This window comes from Eptatretus burgeri, chromosome 7 (genome assembly GCF_056783735.1).
Source record: "Eptatretus burgeri isolate ZD-2024b chromosome 7, Ebu_testis_v1, whole genome shotgun sequence".
Taxonomy (NCBI): domain Eukaryota; kingdom Metazoa; phylum Chordata; class Myxini; order Myxiniformes; family Myxinidae; genus Eptatretus; species Eptatretus burgeri.
In genome coordinates, this window is record NC_140967.1 from 45,652,557 (window position 1) to 45,671,746 (window position 19,190).

At 44.8% G+C, this 19,190-nt stretch overlaps 1 protein-coding gene across 4 annotated transcripts in view; it reads left to right on the forward strand.

Annotated features, from left to right (window-relative positions):
- SETD6 (SET domain containing 6, protein lysine methyltransferase) overlaps positions 1-19,190 on the forward strand; it is a 26,134-nt gene continuing 6,944 nt past the window's right edge. The window contains exons 1-6 of one of the 4 annotated variants that reach the window (XM_085888302.1): positions 4-283; positions 7,672-7,832; positions 13,293-13,437; positions 13,574-13,715; positions 13,922-14,116; positions 16,998-17,106. In XM_085888302.1, coding sequence (XP_085744428.1) covers positions 13,332-13,437; positions 13,574-13,715; positions 13,922-14,116; positions 16,998-17,106 — 552 coding nt within the window. In that variant the 5' untranslated portion in view covers positions 4-283; positions 7,672-7,832; positions 13,293-13,331. Of the gene's footprint in view, positions 284-7,671; positions 7,833-13,292; positions 13,438-13,573; positions 13,716-13,921; positions 14,117-16,997; positions 17,107-19,190 lie in introns of all 4 variants that reach the window. The other 3 variants (XM_085888303.1, XM_085888301.1, XM_085888305.1) reach the window with 3 other exon arrangements.

Below are 19,190 nucleotides of genomic sequence, written 5' to 3' on the forward strand. Positions count from 1 at the left end.
ACTTCAACTTCCGGGTTGGCACATGACGCCACAGCGTCGGCATCGCGATCTCCACACGTTCACGTTGTTAATGGAGTGAAATTCAGATTTATTTGTATTTTTTTAATGTATGGTACTGGACTAACAACCAGCGTTGTTATTATTATTATTATTATTATTATTATTATTATTATTATTATTATTATTATTAACGTCCGTAGCGATGTGTTCTGAAACACCTGAGGCGAGGCTCAAACATTTCCTCACTTGGTGCGAGCAAGTTCATCTGAAAATGAGTCCGAAGGTACGAAATGAGATTTGTCTTTTTATCCGAACGACGACAATCATTTACTTTACTTGTCATTTTAAAATTTAAACACATAGCAGGACAATTAATTGGTTTGATCGAGATCATTTGTATATGTTGTATAACTCCCGAAACGCTCCCCCCCGACCCCTCCCCATCTACGTCCCCCCTCCCCCTCTACGCCCCCTCCCCTCTACGCCCCCTCCCCTCTACGCCCCTCCCCATCTACGTCCCCCCGACCCCTCCCCATCTTTGTCCCCCCGACCCCTCCCCATCTACGTCCCCCGACCCCTCCCCATCTACGTCCCTCCGACCCCTCCCCATCTCCGTCCCCCGACCCCTCCCCATCTCCGTCCCCCGACCCCTCCCCATCTGCGTCCCCCGACCCCTCCCCATCTGCGTCCCCCGACCCCTCCCCATCTGCGTCCCCCGACCCCTCCCCATCTGCGTCCCCCGACCCCTCCCCATCTGCGTCCCCCGACCCCTCCCCATCTGCGTCCCCCGACCCCTCCCCATCTGCGTCCCGCCGACCCCTCCCCATTTGAAACATTCTTTCTCCATCTCTCTACTCCCCCCCACCCCAATGCAAAAATCCTTGTCATTAAGCGCTCGTACTCGTACACGTCTCAGGAGTCGGACACCATCACTTGAAAGACGAGAAGGGCACTCGGTAGATCACAAACCTCCGCCACGTAATGCCTGACCCCCGAGAACATGTCAGGCCCAATCAATACATGTTTGTAAGATCATGCCATACAGTACAATGTCGTTTTTGGCCCCATCTCTCAATGGTGAAGAATTACTTTAAAAAAAAAAAAAAATTCCCCTATCCAGATCCGGATTCGGATCTTCACCAAAATCGAATCAATTCGTCCTTGCCACACACTCAAAGTGTCCACCAAGTTTTGTCCGAATCCGTCCACAACTTTTTTAGATATCGTGCTATCATGTATCATTTTTGACCCTATCTCTCAATGATGAAGAATCACTTAAAAAATTCTTGTAGTCGGATCCAGATCCGGATCTTCACTAAAATTGAATCAGTTCGTCCTTGTCACACACCCAACCTGTCCACAAAATTTCATCCGGATCCGTCCACAACTTCTTGAGATATCCTGTACACGAACAAACAGAAAGAGGTGAAAACATAACCTGCTTCACCTTTGGTGGTGGAGGTTAAAAAAAATCCCGTATAACGTAACATATTCAAAACTATATGGTAGTCATACAATAGTGTCCCCTGTCAGACCCTGAAATTCGCGGGACATACGTTCCTCAAAATTACCACGAATGTCGAGGCATTTTTTTTTTTAACATGGTCTAGGCTCATGGAAGAGATGACACAGAGCAAATCGGCACATAACATAACATAAGGGGAACAGCAGGAGAAGGGGAAATCACCAACAGCAGGGTGGAGGGAGACGGTAGATGGAGATGAGCAAACAAGGGGTAAGGGAAAACACAAAGGGTGGACAATATGGATACATAAAATGTAGTTTGACCAATTTGTGATTTTGTCAAGGTCTGAGGAGAGGAAAGAGGCCGCTACCTGTCTGTCAGAAGGATGAAGGATGTCACAGCAGAAAGTGGAGTCATCAGCAAAGAGATAAAGAGGATTTTCCAGAGAGCGAGTGAGAACATTGATGAAGATTTAGGAATAATATGGGGCTGAGAACACTGCCTTGGGGTACTCCAGCCTTGACAGGGAGAGAAGATGAAAAGGTTCTGTTGAGAGCCACATGCTGTTTACGAGAGATGAGGAAGTCAGTAATCCAAGGGTGGAGTTGGTCTTGGATTCCATAAGTAGACAGGATGCCAGACTGCATCAAAAGCTCAAGATATGTCCAGAGAGACAGCCCTGATCTCATGTCTGATATTGAGAGCCTCCACCATTGTTGGGTGAGTTGAAGCGGCATGTCCAAGGTAGAGTGACATGGTCTGAATCCAAATTGATTACCTGAGATGAGGGTGCTGGAGAAAAGGAATGATTTAATGTCAACTGTGATGATAGATTCCATGACCTTGCTGATGATTGGAAGTACAGTAAGTTAATTGAGCTGTAGTTAAGGGGATCTGTTTTTGTACCTTTTTATGTCATGCTGTGATGTCAGCTGATTTGCAATTTCCCAGGTGGACAGAGGAGACCAGTCTTGAAATGTTAAAAAAAACGACAACAACAATAAAAACAAATTGCGAATATGCAAAGCACGAATGTAGAAGTAGGTTACACTTTATGACCCACGATTTTGACAGGAGGTCTGGTCCCCGAGGAGGTCCTTCAGTATTTCAACCCCACGCAGGCACGAGGTTCTTGAGAAGAACTCGGTGTGAGTCGTCTCTTCTGGCAGTAAATTTGTAATTGCATCTCTCGACACTTCTGACGTAAATGTGCACAAATAATACTTTGAAAAGTCTGCGATAGAATACATTCATAAGCCTTTACAAAGGAGCTGTTATTCTCGTTCTCGAGTGTTTTACAGACTGGTCTCCTATCACTACTTTCTCAAACATCAACTCATCCTGGGAATTCTTTCAAAGAACTTGCTCTCCCTCATGCACAGATTTATCCCCTCTCGTGTTCAGTTGTCCTACCCTTCCTCCCGCCCTTGGTTTACTGAAGCTTGTGGCGAGGCAGTTGTCCTGAAACAACTTGCCTTTGCCTCATGGAAAGCAAACCCAACTGAGGGCAATCTCAGTTCCTTCCACAAAGCTCGGAACAAGTGTGTATCTACCCTCAGGAGAGCTAGAAAACAACATCTTTCTCATCTCAAGTCTGAACTCTCAAACCTCTCTCCCTCCTCAAAATCCTGGTGGCGTTTAATCAAATCTGTTTCTGGTGTATGTTCCCCCTCCATCCCCTCCCTTACCTCAAATGGCCGCACTGCTGATTCCACACGTGATAAAGCTGAATGTCTAAACTCGGTGTTTGCAGCTAAATCTTGTGTCCTAAACCCATCACTATCTCTACCCACTTTACCCAGTCGCACCCAACTGTCCCTGGACTCTGTATCCTTTTCTCCTGACAAGGTGGAGAGCTTGCTTTCAAACCACGAGTCAGATTCTGCAACCGGTCCAGACGTCATCAGCCCACGTGTCCTCAAAGCCTGCTCTTCTGCTCTTGCTCACCCTCTCTCTGTTCTATTCACCCTCTCATTTGCCCAAGGTCATGTGCCATCTGCTTGGAAATCTGCTAACATCACTGCCCTGCACAAAAAGGTACAAAAACAGATCCCTGTAACTACAGACCAATCAGCCTTCTCCCAATCATCAGCAAGGTTATGGAATCCATCATCGCTTCAGACATGAAATCCTTCCTCATTTCCAATCATCAATTTGGTTTCAGACCAGGTCACTCTACCCTGGACATGCTGCTTCTGCTCTCCCATCAATGGATGGAGGTCCTCAATGCCAGACAGGAAATCCGAGCCGTATCCCTGGACATATCACGTGCTTTTGACACAGTCTGGCACCCTGCACTACTCACCAAACTCTCTTCCCATTTTATTCAAGGCCATCTCCACTCATGGCTCGCAGACTTCCTCTCCTGTCGCAGTCAACGTGTGGCCCTAAATGGAGTTCTTTCATCCCCTCTTCTTGTCCAGGCTGGAGTTCCTCAAGGTAGCGTTCTGGGCCCTGTTCTTTTTCTGGTTTTCATCAATGATCTCTCGGACTCTCTGGAAAATCCTCTATTTCTCTTTGCCGACAACTCCACCCTCTGCCGTACCATCTGTCATCCCTCAGACCGGCAAACAGCAGCTTCTTCGGTCACTGCAGATCTGGACAAAATCACAAACTGGTCCAACACATGGAACATGTCTTTAAATCCGGACAAATCTCAGACTCTCACTATGTCTCTTCGAAAGGACCGTTTAGAAAACCCCCCCATCCACTTTCTCAACAATCCTCTGGAAGAAGTCTTTTCTTTGAAGCTTCTGTGTCTCACTATCTGCCATGACCTTTCCTGGGAAAGTCACATTTCCAACCTCGCCTCAAAAGCCAGTCGCCGACTGGGAATCCTCCGTCGTGCAAAGTCCTTCCTCGGCCCTCTTGAGCTCCTGACCACTTACAAAGCTTTTGTCCGTAGCCTGATGGAGTACTGCTCTCCCCTCTGGGATGGTGCTCCTGCCTCCCACCTTTCTCGGCTTCACGCTGTTGAAACCAGGGCATTTAAGATCATCGGCATCTCCCGCAATGAAGCTGAGTCTTTGGGCCTCTCACTCAATCACCGCAGGTTGGTCGGTGGTCTTTTTGTCTTCTACCGACTCCTCTCCAGCCTTGCCCCCCCTGCTCTCTCTGCGATTTGTCCCCACCACATTTCCACAGGGCGCTCAAGGTCCACCAACAACCCCCTTCTGGTAAAACTACCAAAATCACGAATCACTGCTCATCTTCACTCTTTCATTCCTCTTTTTTCCCGCCTTTGGAATAAACTTCCTCACTCTATTCTTTCCCATTCTTCCCTCCAGGCTTTCAAAACAGCTGTTCACCACCACCTCTTATCTTCCCCCATCCAAATCCTCGATCTTTTCTACCCCCGATAATCCACCCAAGCCCACTTCCTTCAATTCCCCTGCTCTCCTTCCTGAAAGTCCCTGTAATGTCCATCTTCTCTTCACCATGTTCCCTGTCCCATCCCCATCCCTCTCCCTTCCACAGTTCACCTAATGTGTCTGTTCCCCACTGTTTTGTCCCTTCCACTCCCACCCCTCTTGTCTCATGCCCCCTTGCTGTGAGTTGTGTGTTAGCTCTCATACGAGCCTCGACCAAGGTATACAAAAAAAAAACAAAAAAACTACTAAGGCTGATAATGATGCCAGAATAGATCGCTGAAGTATTGTTGTGTCCATGGGGTTAAGACCCACCTGTACGGATAGTCAAACAGTTCTACCCTGGAGGTGCGCGCGCGGGACGGGGGCAGCAAACACTTACCAGATGCACTGACCAGGACAGAAGCACAAGGGTTTGTACTCAAACCCACAACAAATAGACAGACACAAGCAATCTTAATAAATATGGGGTTTAATAACAGAAATTGAATGTTTATAATGGAGATAAACCATCATCACACCATTTTAAAGCCTTTTTCCCTGAGCAGGGGTCATCTTTTTGCAGGCTCCAATCATGGTACCCTTTCTTGTGGTAATGTTTTGACGGCCGGGTGCCCGTCCTGACGCCAACCCTTGAGTCGCCTTCGACACGCAGGGATAATTACCAGTATACTGGTGCTCATTTCGCCGACCTCGGAAGGATGACAGGCTGAGTCAATCCCCCTGATGTTAATTCAGTGGCCAGCGGGGCTCAAACTCAGCACCCCAAGGATCCCAAGCTACCACCCTAACCACTAAGCCAACATCAGGCTCATAATGAAGATAAATCAAAACGGGTAATGTAGTCCAGGAGCCAAATCTCATACAAGGCCTAGAAATATGAAAACGTAGCCCATCTAGTACTTATTTGGTTTGACTTTTTCCAGCTTGGGACATACCGAAGGAATATATCCAGGCATGTTGTAGTCCTGGATTGTGGTACAAGTAATTTGCTGTGAGGGTGGAAACATACCAGGGGTAGGTTGCAATTTAACTTGTTTTGTGAAAGCAAGTTTTAGGATTTCTAGTGTTTTAGTGTATGTTTAGGATGCCAGAAATGGCTAATATATTATCAGTTATTAGCAAAAACTGATTTTACACATTTTCAATGGCTCTACAAAATTTGTTATGTTCAAATCAACGAGAAAACAGGGTTACCAAATGTATTTTTGGGATACACACAGATGCGAAACAGTATCAAAATTGGATCCTCTTTTATTTTGTCTTCTGAGACATGTGCATAAAAACGATTCAATGCTATATGAATACAATGTTATTGTTCTTAGTTATTGGATAAGTTTGTATGAATTTTACCTATATATAGGAAACATTTTCAGTTATCCATAGAATGAGAGATTGGAACGTGGAACAGCTCAGCTCGAGGTTTTGAATAAAATCAGTCAATCCCATGAGACTCAAGAATTTCTGGTTTTGCTCACAATTATTCATCAGTGTCAGTCATCAGTGGAATATACTTGGATTTGGATGTTTTCACATTGTTCATCGGCCATACAAAAACAAGCTTCTGTGCAGATTAAGCCATTTGCTTTGCATCGGCACAAGTCATTCCGCCTACATGCAGACTTTTTGCATTTGCATGAAATGAGCTCTAGAATGGCAGTTGGTGCAGGTGCTTTTGACATGAAAAGTGGTTTTAGTATGCCACTGACAAGCTCCCAACCGTGTCCAGCAGGTGATGGCAAGTTCTGAATGGCACAGAGTGATTTCTTCCAAATATATGCTTAAAAATTGGCCCTCTCAATATGATGCCCAAGACTGTTTGATGTTGGTGGCAAGTTCTCATTTTGTTTCTGCTTTTGGCAGAATAGGAAATATTTAGTATCATCAGTTGTACTGTAACCATTTTTGAAATACAGTGCACAAACCAACTTTTCACATGAAGCTTGACACAATGAAGACAGATTGAGATTCTCTCCAAGTAGAGACAAACATTGTTGATGCTCATCAGATGCCTTGAGCAAATGAAATTCCTTTTTTCTTGCCAATTCCAGAGAAGGCACTGGTGCTGTCACATCCAGTCAATGCATGGAATCCAGGAAGAGCAGCACGCATGGATGGACCAAGATGATTTGCTATTGTATGTATTGGCAAGTAGCGTAGCTTGTCTTTTGTACCAGCTCTGAACCACAGTTCAGGACAATGCATGGATGAAAAGAAGTAGGCACTTAATACTGCCACATCTGTATCTGGTGATTGTATAACCACTCTATCATGATCCTGAGAGGCATGAAAGGCACGCAACATCATGCGTGTATCTGCCTCTTCATGATCAGAGTGCAGCTCATCTAGACATTCAGAATGACCTAATGTGAGCCTTACAACCCTCAGTGGATCACCGAATCCTCCAGCAAGAACAACTAACTTGTCTGGTGGTAATGTAGCAGTCCATGTGTTGGTCCACTTCTCACAAAGAAAATTTGTAAGGTTGGCCGTATTGACAGGATTACTCATGAATTTGTTCCACTGGGTTGGTATTGGAGTGTTTTCTCCAGCAATTTTTATTTCCAATGATGAGGATGATCTCCGTTTCAAACGTGTCTGCTCTTTGATCAAATCCTTCTTATCATATCAGTCAAAGACTATGTCAATTCGATTGCTGTCATTTTGGTTCAGTGCTTTTGTAAATGGTTCCCAATATTTATCTGCCAAACCACCGAATGTTGTCACTCCAACAACCTTGATCATTTTCACCATTGCCATGGCATCTATTACAAATGCAGTCATTTGTGGTGGCTCTGAAATGAGTAATCTTTGAAACTTCTCTGTGTCTGTCTCTAGTAACTCCAGTAATGCACTCTTGGTGTTTGCTTGGAGAGTTCCATCGGAATGGGCCAAAGCAAATGGAACAGCTGACCGTTCATATGTGAGGACATCTCTCAGATCCACATCTCGGATTTTTATGAGCATGGTGCTGTCTCCTTGTTCCTCAGCGGCATCAAGTATGTTCTAGCAAGCACTGAATGTTTTTTTTTTTTGTATACCTTGTCGAGGCTCATGTGAGAGCGAACACACAACGCACAGCAAGGGGGCATGAGACAAGAGGGGCGGGAGTGGGAGGGACAAAACAGTGGGGAACAGACACATTAGGTGAACTGTGGAAGGGGAGGGATGGGGATGGGACGGGGAACATGGCGAAGAGAAGATGGACATTACAGGGACTTTCAGGAAGGAAAGCAGGGGAATTGAAGGAAGTGGGCTTGGGTGGATTATCGGGGGTGGAAAAGATCGAGGATTTGGATGGGGGATGATAAGAGGTGGTGGTGAACAGCTGTTTTGAAAGCCTAGAGGGAAGAATGGGAAAGAATAGGGTGAGGGAGTTTATTCCAAAGGCGGGAAAAAAGAGGAATGAAAGAGTGAAGGTGAGCAGTGATTCGTGATTTTGGTATTTTTACCAGAAGGGGGTTGTTGGCGGACCTTGAGCGCCCTGTGGAAATGTGGTGGGGACAAATCGCAGAGAGAGCAGGGGGGGCAAGGCTGGATAGGAGACTGAAGGAGACAGAAAGACCACCGACTAACCTGTGGTGATTGAGTGAGAGGCCCAAAGACTCAGCTTCATTGCGGGAGATGCCGATGATCCTAAATGCCCTGGTTTCGACAGCGTGAAGCCGAGAAAGGTGGGAGGCAGGAGCACCAGCTCAGAGGGGAGAGCAGTACTCCAACAGGCTACGGACAAAAGCTTTGTAAGTGCTCAGGAGCTCAAGAGGGCCGAGGAAGGACTTTGCACAACGGAGGATTCCCAGTCGGCGACTGGCTTTGGAGGCAAGGTTTGAAATGTGGCTTTCCAAGGAAAGGTCATGGCAGATAGTGAGACCCAGAAGCTTGAAAGAAAGGACTTCTTCCAGAGGATCGTTGAGAAAGTGGATGGGGGGTTTTCTAAACGGTCCTTTCGAAGAGTCATAGTGAGAGTGTGAGATTTGTCCGGATTGAAGGACATGTTCCACGTGTTGGACCAGTTTGTGATTTTATCCAGATCTGCAGTGAGCAAAGAAGCTGCTGCTTGCCGGTCTGAGGGATGACAGATGGTACGGCAGAGGGTGGAGTCATCAGCAAAGAGAAATAGAGGATTTTCCAGAGAGTCGGAGAGATCATTGATGAAAACCAGAAAAAGAACAGGGCCCAGAACGCTACCTTGAGGAACTCCAGCCTGGACAGGAAGGGGGGATGAAAGAACTCCATTTTGGGCCACACGGTGACTGCGACAGGAGAGGAAGTCTGCGAGCCATGAGTGGAGATGGCCTTGGATACCATGGGTAGAGAGTTTGGTGAGTCGGGCAGGGTGCCAGATTGTGTCAAAAGCACGTGATATGTCCAGGGATACGGCTCGGATTTCCTGTCTGGCATTGAGGACCTCCATCCATTGATGGGAGAGCAGAAGCAGCATATTCAGGGAAGAGTGACCTGGTCTGAAACCAAATTGATGTTGCTGCAGAGAACGGCTTGGTGACTTTTTTGTGGCTCTTTTTGTTGGCAAAATATGCACATAGACCAGTCCATTCCAGAAGTGCAAAATCTTGATGACCTTCTTTGCTCATCATCCTGCCTGTCATTGTCTTCTACATTGGCTTCCAATGCTTGCTTGAAGGGTCTTTTCTTTACATACCTTAAATTTTGTGCACTTGTATATTTAGCATAACAGTTTCTGTGCCAGACAATGTTGAGCTCAAACAGGTTTTCTAGTTTCAGTCTATCGCTGATTTCATCCTGTCTTTGCTGCATTGCATCTTGAAACTAGTTGATGCCAGTTTCTGTTGCACCACTAATAGTCTCAGAGTTATAAGTCTGGCATATCACACACTTGTTCCAGTCAGTTGTTTTCACCCGCTTTGTTGGAAGAAGGCAAAGAGTTGACTGGTCATCACTACTGCTGTGGCTGTCCATCATGATTCTATCTGAAAAACATATGATAAGTATTGATAACATGTTTTTTTTTTACAAAGATGCATGTAACATTTCAATTAATTTAGCTGCATGTGGTATTTTGAAAAACTAGAGAATAATTAACTTATCTAATGTTAGTTGAAAATCTTAAATAACTGTACTTTCGGTGTATTCCTTGTCGTGAAAGATTGTAAGTTATAAAATGTATAATTACCACTGTTATCGATATCTACATTATGGGAGATTCCATCGTTTTTTGCTTTCCTGGTTTCCAGAATTGTATGCTGTAATAATTATTAGCTTAAAAAAAAAACTGGGTAATCCCTTGAAAAAAAAAATCGGTCATTGGAAAGTAAATAGATACAGTATTAGTGTTGGAGATAACAGGTACGTCTTGTCTACCAGTGATCTTTTTCACAATCTGGTCTGTGGAAATTGATCAAGACAAAATTGATTGACCACATTATATTACTAATCTTACAATAAAAATGATTAATATAGTGAAACCTCTTTTGAGAAGTCATCCAAAATGTCACAAAAGACTGACTTTACAGAAGGGGTGATCTCTCATGAGCAGTCTGTTTTCATGTAAAAGTGCCAGTATAGCCAAATTTAGGTGGCCTTTCAGGAGAAGGTGGTGGCTCATGGGAGGGACCTCTCGATAGGTTTCACTATTAGCAATACATTTTACAGATTATCATAAACATAATATAAAAGAGGATATAAGATCATTGCAATTTCTATTTCAGGAGGATAAATCCAACTTTAGTACAATTAACCGCTCATGAATATTGTCATACAAACTTGTTTTCTGGTTGAAGTGCACATGATGAATTTGGTTGTTTTTGGTTCATACTATTATTTTATGATATATTAACCACCATGGATACACATATATCAGCTAACACATGTATAAAAACATTAAAACTCCTAAAATTGGCTTTAGCGAAAATGCATACAATTGTCACCTCCACTTGGAATGTTTTAACCCATTTTGCATATTACTTATACCACAATTCATGACTACAACAGGCCTGGGTAGGTTGCTGAGGTATTTTTCAATCTGAAAAAAAAGACATGACAAATAAGTACTGTATGGGCGACGTCATCATGTTAGACCTGGGTATTGCTCCTGGACTAATAATGAAACCTGAGGTAAAACTAAGTTCCGATTTGAGGCACCTCTTCATTGACTTTAATACAGACAAGGGGACAGAATAAATAAAAGAAAAATCCTCCCTTTCTCCTGGCACTTAGCTCTGTGCCCAGAGATGAGTTTCTGGAGCTTGATGTTCGCCAACCCGTGTCGTCACTGTGCGGGAAAACGGTGCCCAAAATGGAGCCCAGCCGCTCTCTCGGTGGGTAGCTTATGGGAGGCAATTCGGATGGATGGTCCCTTCATTAAGGGCCCAGGAACCGCCATACAGTCTCTTTTCACGATCACACTTGCCGATGCCGCTCCTCAGCAAAATGCCGCTGCTTTCTTCCCCGATGGCACAACACGAGGCTCCAAGGCGTGGTCTCACACGACCCAGCCAAACAGTCAATAGCTAGCTTTGTGCTCCATCACGCGTGCAAATTCACACAACCGAACAACAGGATTCGCACTGCCTTTTCCCATCGTGTTGAGGATGGCCAACCAGAGCCTCTGTCTCAATCGCGTTCCTCACATGACCTCCCTTCATGCTCCTCCTTGTGTCCCGACTGCCGGTCCTGCTTTGTTTCTCTGACGTCGCCCCGTCCATCATCCACCCCAGGGGTGTGATCTCGCTCGTTGTCATTCCTGGAGGTGGGGTTTTCGCCTGCTTGGACGTGCAGCTCGGTTGTTGTTGTTCCAAGGATGTGATTCCTTTTTATCACCTGTCTTGAAATGCAAAAACATAGGAAAAGGTCACAGGGGGGCAATCACATACTGGGAGAAATTGGCCTTAATCCCTTCCTAATTAACACAGCACCACCGCATGTGTGGTGACATGTAACACTTAAGCTCACAGTTTCCTACTTAATTACATCGAGATGTTTCAGACACGTCCACGGACCAAACTACTCGATACAATCCTAACTTTCCGAAGAAATTCCTCCATCTATCCCACAAACATAACAATATAAATCAGGAGATCATTAAAATGCCAAATTGTACTTCTTCTTCTTTGCCTTTTTCACGAACCGAGCACAATAAAGGCTGAAGCGATTACAATGATTCTAATATCTAACGTGAGGAAGTGACATTGTTTCTGTGCATTAGGCTTTGTTTAATTCACCATGTAAGTTCTGAGGGGCGTGCATCATCCAAGTAATATGCACTATATCAAATAGTCATGTAACATGTGGTAAAGTTTCAAATTCCTCCGTTGAATGATTTTCGATGTACGTACGCTACCGATTGCTTAACCCCGCTTTTTGCTTTGCGCGCGCTGGGTAACTAGAACGGCACTCGGTAGAGCACGTACCTCCACCAGGCTGAACAGTTCACATTTTGTATCCCACTGATAGGCCAGAATCCGGGCCGAAACCAAAATCTATTCAGCTTGTTGTCCTCACCGAACTAACTCGTCCAACTCGTTTTGTCATAACTCGTCCACAACTTTTTGAAATATTGTGCTATTTATTATATCGATTATTTTTAGCCCTATCACTCATGAAATTGAAAATCTTGGATCTGGATCCAGATCTTCACCAAAATTGAATCAACTCGTCGTCACACACCCAACCCGTCCATCAAGTTTCGTCTGATTCCGTCCACAACGTTTTGAGATATCCATATATATATATATATATATATATATATATATATATATATATATATATATATATATATATATATATATATATATATATATATATATATATATATATATATATATATATATATATATATGCACACTCGCCTCTAAGCTCTCTTGCCTGGGTTTGAATCTCGACCCAGCTGTAAACTGTCATCCCGGTGTTTCACAGACAGAGTGATTCATCAATGTGTGTGCCGTCCCTCGAACGGACGTTAAACTGGCTGTCCTGTCTGCTAACGTTAGTTGATGGATGTTTAACATTCCACGGTGTCCTTGGCGAAGAGTGTGTGAGATATCGCCGACACTATGAACATATTCCAAATTGCTGCCCTAACCTTAGCTGAACATTGGCCGGCAGGTTTGTGAAAGACCAGAGCCAAAACTTCCGCCGGCCAATACAACCCCACAAGAACGTGGGAATAAAAATAAATGTGGCCATTGAAAAGGAAGAAGAAGAAGAAATCTTTCACAGTAATAAATCAGTATTGAATATTATTGACTGAAATTGTGAATTTTCTGATATCATTCACGTGAATTTGACATGTTGCGATACGTGTAATATGATAACCATTATATTTGATTCCATATTTGTGGCATTAATTATACCAACAATATAACTAAATTATACCGTTTAAAAAATACAACCACACAATTCCACTACATGTCTCGTGATATACTGAGAATGTTCATACACATATGTCTCGGCATTCCAATCGTGGTTGCTCTCATTGGTAGGTGTGCTTGAGCATACACGGCGTGGCAGCTGGCTACGGGATGCTGGCAGTCAAACCAATCGCCAGTGGAGAAGTGCTGTTTGTGGTGCCAAGGCCAGCTGTGCTCAGTCATTCCAACACTGACATCCATCAGCTACTGACCACCGGTATCACAAGCACCACATGCTCATCACTCATGGCGATTGTTACATCACAAAAAAGAAGAAGTATTTAATCAATTTCTTACAAAATAATTGTGACACTTCTTTCGGTCTGCAAAAAGCTCTTATTCACTGTCTGCAGAATCCCCCTCGCTGCGCAGCCGCTCTCGTTGGGTACCACTGCTCCTCACATTAATGTACGAGTCGAGTCACCTGGATTCTCCGTGGGCACCCTACATTGCCCTTTGGCCTAACTTTGTGCAAGCAGACCTTCCCATGTTTTGGTGAGTGAGCAATCAAGCATATAATGTTATCAAATTTGATGAAGTGAGGGATCAAAACATTGAAGGAATGTTCTCTTCTTGCTGTACTGTGCCTTCCTTCATCATAGCTTTAATAAATACCGGTAGTTACCATTTTGTGCAACTCTGCTGGAGGGTGAAGGAGGCTTTTTGTAGAACAAACGAATCATTGGGAAATTAATTTGTAGGCCACGCGACGAGCGACGGGAGCTTCTCCGAGGAACTGGTGTTGTCCAAGCTACAGCGCAAGACCTGCAGAATATACGGAAAGAGTTCCGCACTGTTGTTGCACCCTTCCTGTCTCGACACACCGATCTCTTTGAACCGGAAAGGAGCAACCTTGAATTGTACATGCGTCTCGTAGCATTCGTCATGGCATACAGGTGAGCTTGATCAGCTGGACATAGCTACATAGTTTTGGAAATGAGATTATAAATTTCATACTCGAGGGATAAGTCGAGACACTTGTTTTAAAGACGCTCGATGAAACGCTTCATTTTTGCTTAAAATGACCCCTCGCTTGTACCCCTCGTCACCACGTGTAGATTATCTTGTGTTTAGATTCTGTCCTGGACATTGAACTCTGTACATGCTGCTGCTCCTCTTTCAGAAATAGTTGGGTGCCCTAAATCTCATAAATCTGTTATCCCTGGATGACCCTCAAAATTTTTCATACTGATTGGATGTGGCGTTCTACATATGCAATTATGACGTCATTAAAAAAAAATCACACTCATTCCCCATGAGGAGTACTTGCTATGTGCCAAGTTTCAATTTTCTCATTTGTGCGGTTTCAGGGATACAGAGGTCCAAAGTTTTTCCGGTTTTCCAACATGGCTGCCACACCGCATTACCTACGACATAATTATGATTAAAATATTCTACATGAGTAGTCGCACCTGTGGTAAAAATTTCGCCTCGATCTGACAAGCGGTTGTGGAGAAAAACACGAAAGTTCTGTGTCGACAAACAAATGGACCCAAATGCAATACCCTCTCCTTCGGTGAGGGTAAATACCATGCTATACAGTACTATATTGTTTTTGGCCCTATCTCTCAATGATGAAGAATCACTTTAAAAAAATTAAATAATTCTAGTAGTCGGATCCAGATTCGCATCTTCACCAAAATCGAGCAGCTTCATCCTTGTCACACACCCAACGTGTCCAAGTTTCCTCCGATTCCGTCCACAACTTTTTGAGATATCGTGCTATATTGTTGCGGGGCCAGGCGTTGGCCGCGAGCACGACCGCAAGATGGAGCTGTAGAGTCGGCCCAACCGATTGCCCGGAATTCAGATCGTACTCTTCGGAAAAGTCTGAAGAGTACGGGTCCCTTATTGGACCGAAATTCGCCAATAGACACACTACGTGGGGTAGGGTCGATTGCCAATTTCAATTTACTTAAATACCCACGTGGTCCAACCTACCGGGGAAATTCACCCTCGACGGCACCCGTACAGAACGAGCCGCTTAGCGTACTCGAACCGTGTGTGATCCGAGCGGTTTGATCGCCGAGATCCGTCGGTCCCAAATATCCCGTTACAACGGCACAACGACCTGGCTAATTTCCCAGCACGCAGCACGCTAAGTCAATGAAGGAATAGACACGAACGAGCTGATACATTTCACAAATGGGAATGTTTATTTACAAAGGGGGAATGAGGGGAGCACATAAGGGCAGAGTTAAACTGAGTAATTAAGGCACGTATATACAAGCAAAAAGCACTTGTACAATTCACTACTTATCTTGACTGGTGCCACGAACACACACACCCAAAATGATTGGACCAAATGGTCTTTATGGAGGCCTATCTCGGATCTGTCCGCCTCGTGCGGTCTTCAAGTCGAGTCGACCCGGGCCCCAGCGAGAGGCAAGCCGAACCCCGACACCGGCGAGCCGCGATCAGCCTTCCGAGCTCCGCTCGGCGCTTGTCCTGGCAGTCAAAGCCTCTCCTCCGTATCCCTCCGAGGAACGGCGCGCACCCTCGCGACTCCGGTGGTGGATGGTGTCTCCAAGCTCTTGATCATCAGGAGGAGGAGGAAGAAGACACTGACGACGATGACCAAGACAAGACCAAGACCTCTACCTCGACCAACACCGACAGACCGACCCCTGCGCAGATCCTCTGTCCCTTTTTTATCCTCTCCGGCACGCCCGCTCCGGCGTCATTCGTTCTCGGGCGGGGTTCACTCAGGCGTGGATCATTCTCGGGCGGGGCTCACTCAGGCGTGGATCATTCTCGGGCGGGGCTCACTCAGGCGTGGATCATTCTCGGGCGGGGCTCACTCAGGCGTGGATCATTCTCGAGCGGGGCTCACTCAGGCGTGGATCATTCTCGGGCGGGGCTCACTCAGGCATGGAAAATTCTCGGGCGGGGCTCACTCAGGCGTGGATCATTCTCGAGCGGGGCTCACTCAGGCGAGGATCATTCTCAGGCAGGGCTCACTCAGGCGAGGATCATTCTCGGGCGGGGCTCAACCTTTTCCCCACTTGGCGCTCTGCCAAGCGAATCGGTGGGTGGGGGCATAACCTTTCCCCTAGTGAGCGCGCGGAGAATGCCGGAAGCAGAGGGTTTCTTGGGCGTGGCTCGACCTTTCCTCGACTGGGCACCCTGCCAAGCGAATCGGTGGGTGGGGGTGTGGAGAATGCCGGGAGCAGAGGGTCTCTCATCATTGTTTTAGCAGAGCTGTAGTGGTCCGCAGCTGTTGTAGTTCTTGTTGGTGGAAAAATAAAAGAAAAACCCTAACTATCAAAATAACTCCACAGCGCATGGACATTTATTTACCCATTGGACAAGGGGAAGGAAGCTATCTATAAAAAAGCTATCTATAAAACACATACTTACCGAAATAACTGCGCTATCGGACCTGTATGTTGAGTGCGATAAACTTCCAAATCTGCAACAATATATCCTTTTTGGCCCTATCTCTCAATGGTTAAGAATCACTTAACAAATTCTAATATCCGGATCGTCACCAAAATCTAATCAGTTCGTCCTTGTCACACACTGAACCCGTCTACAAAATTTCATCCGGATCCGTCCAACTTTTTGAGATCCTGTACACTAACAAACAGAAAGGGGTGAAAACATAACCTCCTTCACCTTCGGTGGCGGAGGTAACAACATCACTCACTTTATTAGTTCTTATCCAGGGAATACGCATTAAATATTGGAATGTCCTACGTAGAAATATTAAACTTCACTTGGGAGTTTTGGGAGGTGTACACTGCTAAGAATGAGTATTGCGATTGTTGTCTTCAGTTTTCAAGAATCAAGAGGTGGTAAGAAGCGAAACCCACCCGTGATGGTCCCCATGGCAGACATGCTGAATCATACGACAAACCACAATGCTCAGCTGGAGTTCTCGCAGGTAACATCACCAAATCCTACATCTACGTGTATACATAACGGGATGGACCAAATGAACAAATGACCAAGAGTTTTGAATCGTTTACAAATGACCCAAGATTCTTAGTTACTGGCCGATGTTTGATGACATTTCACCAACGAGATTACTTCAAAGTTTGAGCGCGTCCGACAAACACAAGTATAATTTGGTGCAAAATATGAATGTATATTGGTTTTGGAACAAAATTATGATGAAACGAGTAAAAGGCATCCACAACCATCCTTGACCATGTTGTGGAATGTCGGCCGAGGTCCTCACTTTGTTTTTTCTTCCACCTTCACTTTTTCACCTTTATTAGCTCATCTCCTGCGCAACGGGAGATGTGGTTTTGCAATCGTGTGCGTGTGTGTTCAGGCCAAAGTTACATGATGATTGGATGGAAAATGTGTCTGGCGTTCCAAAAAAATCTGTTTTCTGTCGACATGAGTTGTAGGGTGTTTCACATATCAGGAATAAACAGCCTCGACCTTGCTTCGCTTGGCCTCAGTCGAATAATTACTACAAAGTAAAATGATGGAAATTTTTATTTTTTGTTCTTTAACAGGACCAAGGCTCATGGAAGAGCAAGGTTGATCTATCTTGACAGTGGGACAACCTTGAAGGGAATGAACGAGCAGGATAAGAGGAAAGGATGGGAGGAAACACAAAAACTAGCAAAAGTAAGATTGTTGGGTTAGGAAAGGTTAATGGGGGTGGGGGGGTAATAAAGATTGAGGAAGAGGTTGGGAACTTCTGCTTTAAAGGGCAGTTGTGATTTTAAAAAAAATTAATTTTTGAGAGACATCGCTTCATGTCCAATGTAATGTTCAGAAAAAAAAAACTGCAGCCACAAACGCTGAAGACGTTCACAGCTGCTTTTGGTCTTTTGATGACCATCATTATCACAATCATCATAAATAATTACAATTTCTACAAGAAATCTTCCTAACGAAGATAAGATCATGAACCGTACTTTGTACAGAGCGTCGGTGCTGCCGAAGCAGTTTCTATGGGTCAGGCTACAAACCTGGACGGGTCGCCACTCTGACACAAAGTCAAGGCAGGAATTTTGAATTTGGCCAGGGTGCTGGCGATAGCTCACCTACCCTTCGCAAAGACCCCATGGGATCTTCAATGTCCACCAAGAAATGCTGGCAGATGGGATGCCCAGTTTAACGTCCATGCAAGACATGGCACACACACTGATGAATCACCTTGCCTGTGAAACACTGGGGTGACAGTTTGTAGCTGGGTCAGGATTCAGACCCAGCCTAAACAGCTTATTGGTGAGTGTGCATGCCTCTCAGACATCCTGCCCAGCCCATTCTTACAAAAGTATCAATTAATTATGGTGAAGTTTATCCCTCATCTAACTCGACGGCGAGTTCAAAGAGCAATGCTATAAGCTCACCTGTGATTCTCTGAACATTCACGTCTTCGATAGTAAGCAATGTCAGAAGCTTGAGGAAGTGTCTTGTTGTTCATGATAACTTTTAGGTGACAATAAGGCTGTTTCATTTGCCAAGAACATACACTACTTAAAATGGTCAACAGGATTTCCCTCTGAGTTGCCACCATCACAAGGTAAGTGCTCAAAAGGTTATTCCAAACAAGCTGTGCAAGGTTTGATGCAAAAATAAACAAGCCAAGCTAATAGCTCAGCTCTCTCAGCCTAACCCTTGCAGAGTCACAATCTTCCCTCACAGTGTATCTTTGCTCCAAACACTTACACCATAGCAGGTGATTGCATTTTACTCATAGTTTTTAAAATAAAATCACAAATATAACTACTTAAAGGATTTTTTTCTTGTATACAAACTTTCATCGTTGCAACTAACAAAATTGTGATCGTCCCATTAACTGTCCAGAGTTGAGTGTCCGTACTGATTGATCAACTCTGGCCATGCTTCCGATGCTCTCAATCTCAATCTCAATCAAGAGGTTCAGTCCATCTACCTGGACGTATCTCTGACATTAGACACAGTCTGGCATCCTGCTTTGTTTGACAAGCTCTCTGTCTGTGGCACAGAAAGCTGCCTTCATTCCTGGATTTCTGACTTCATGCA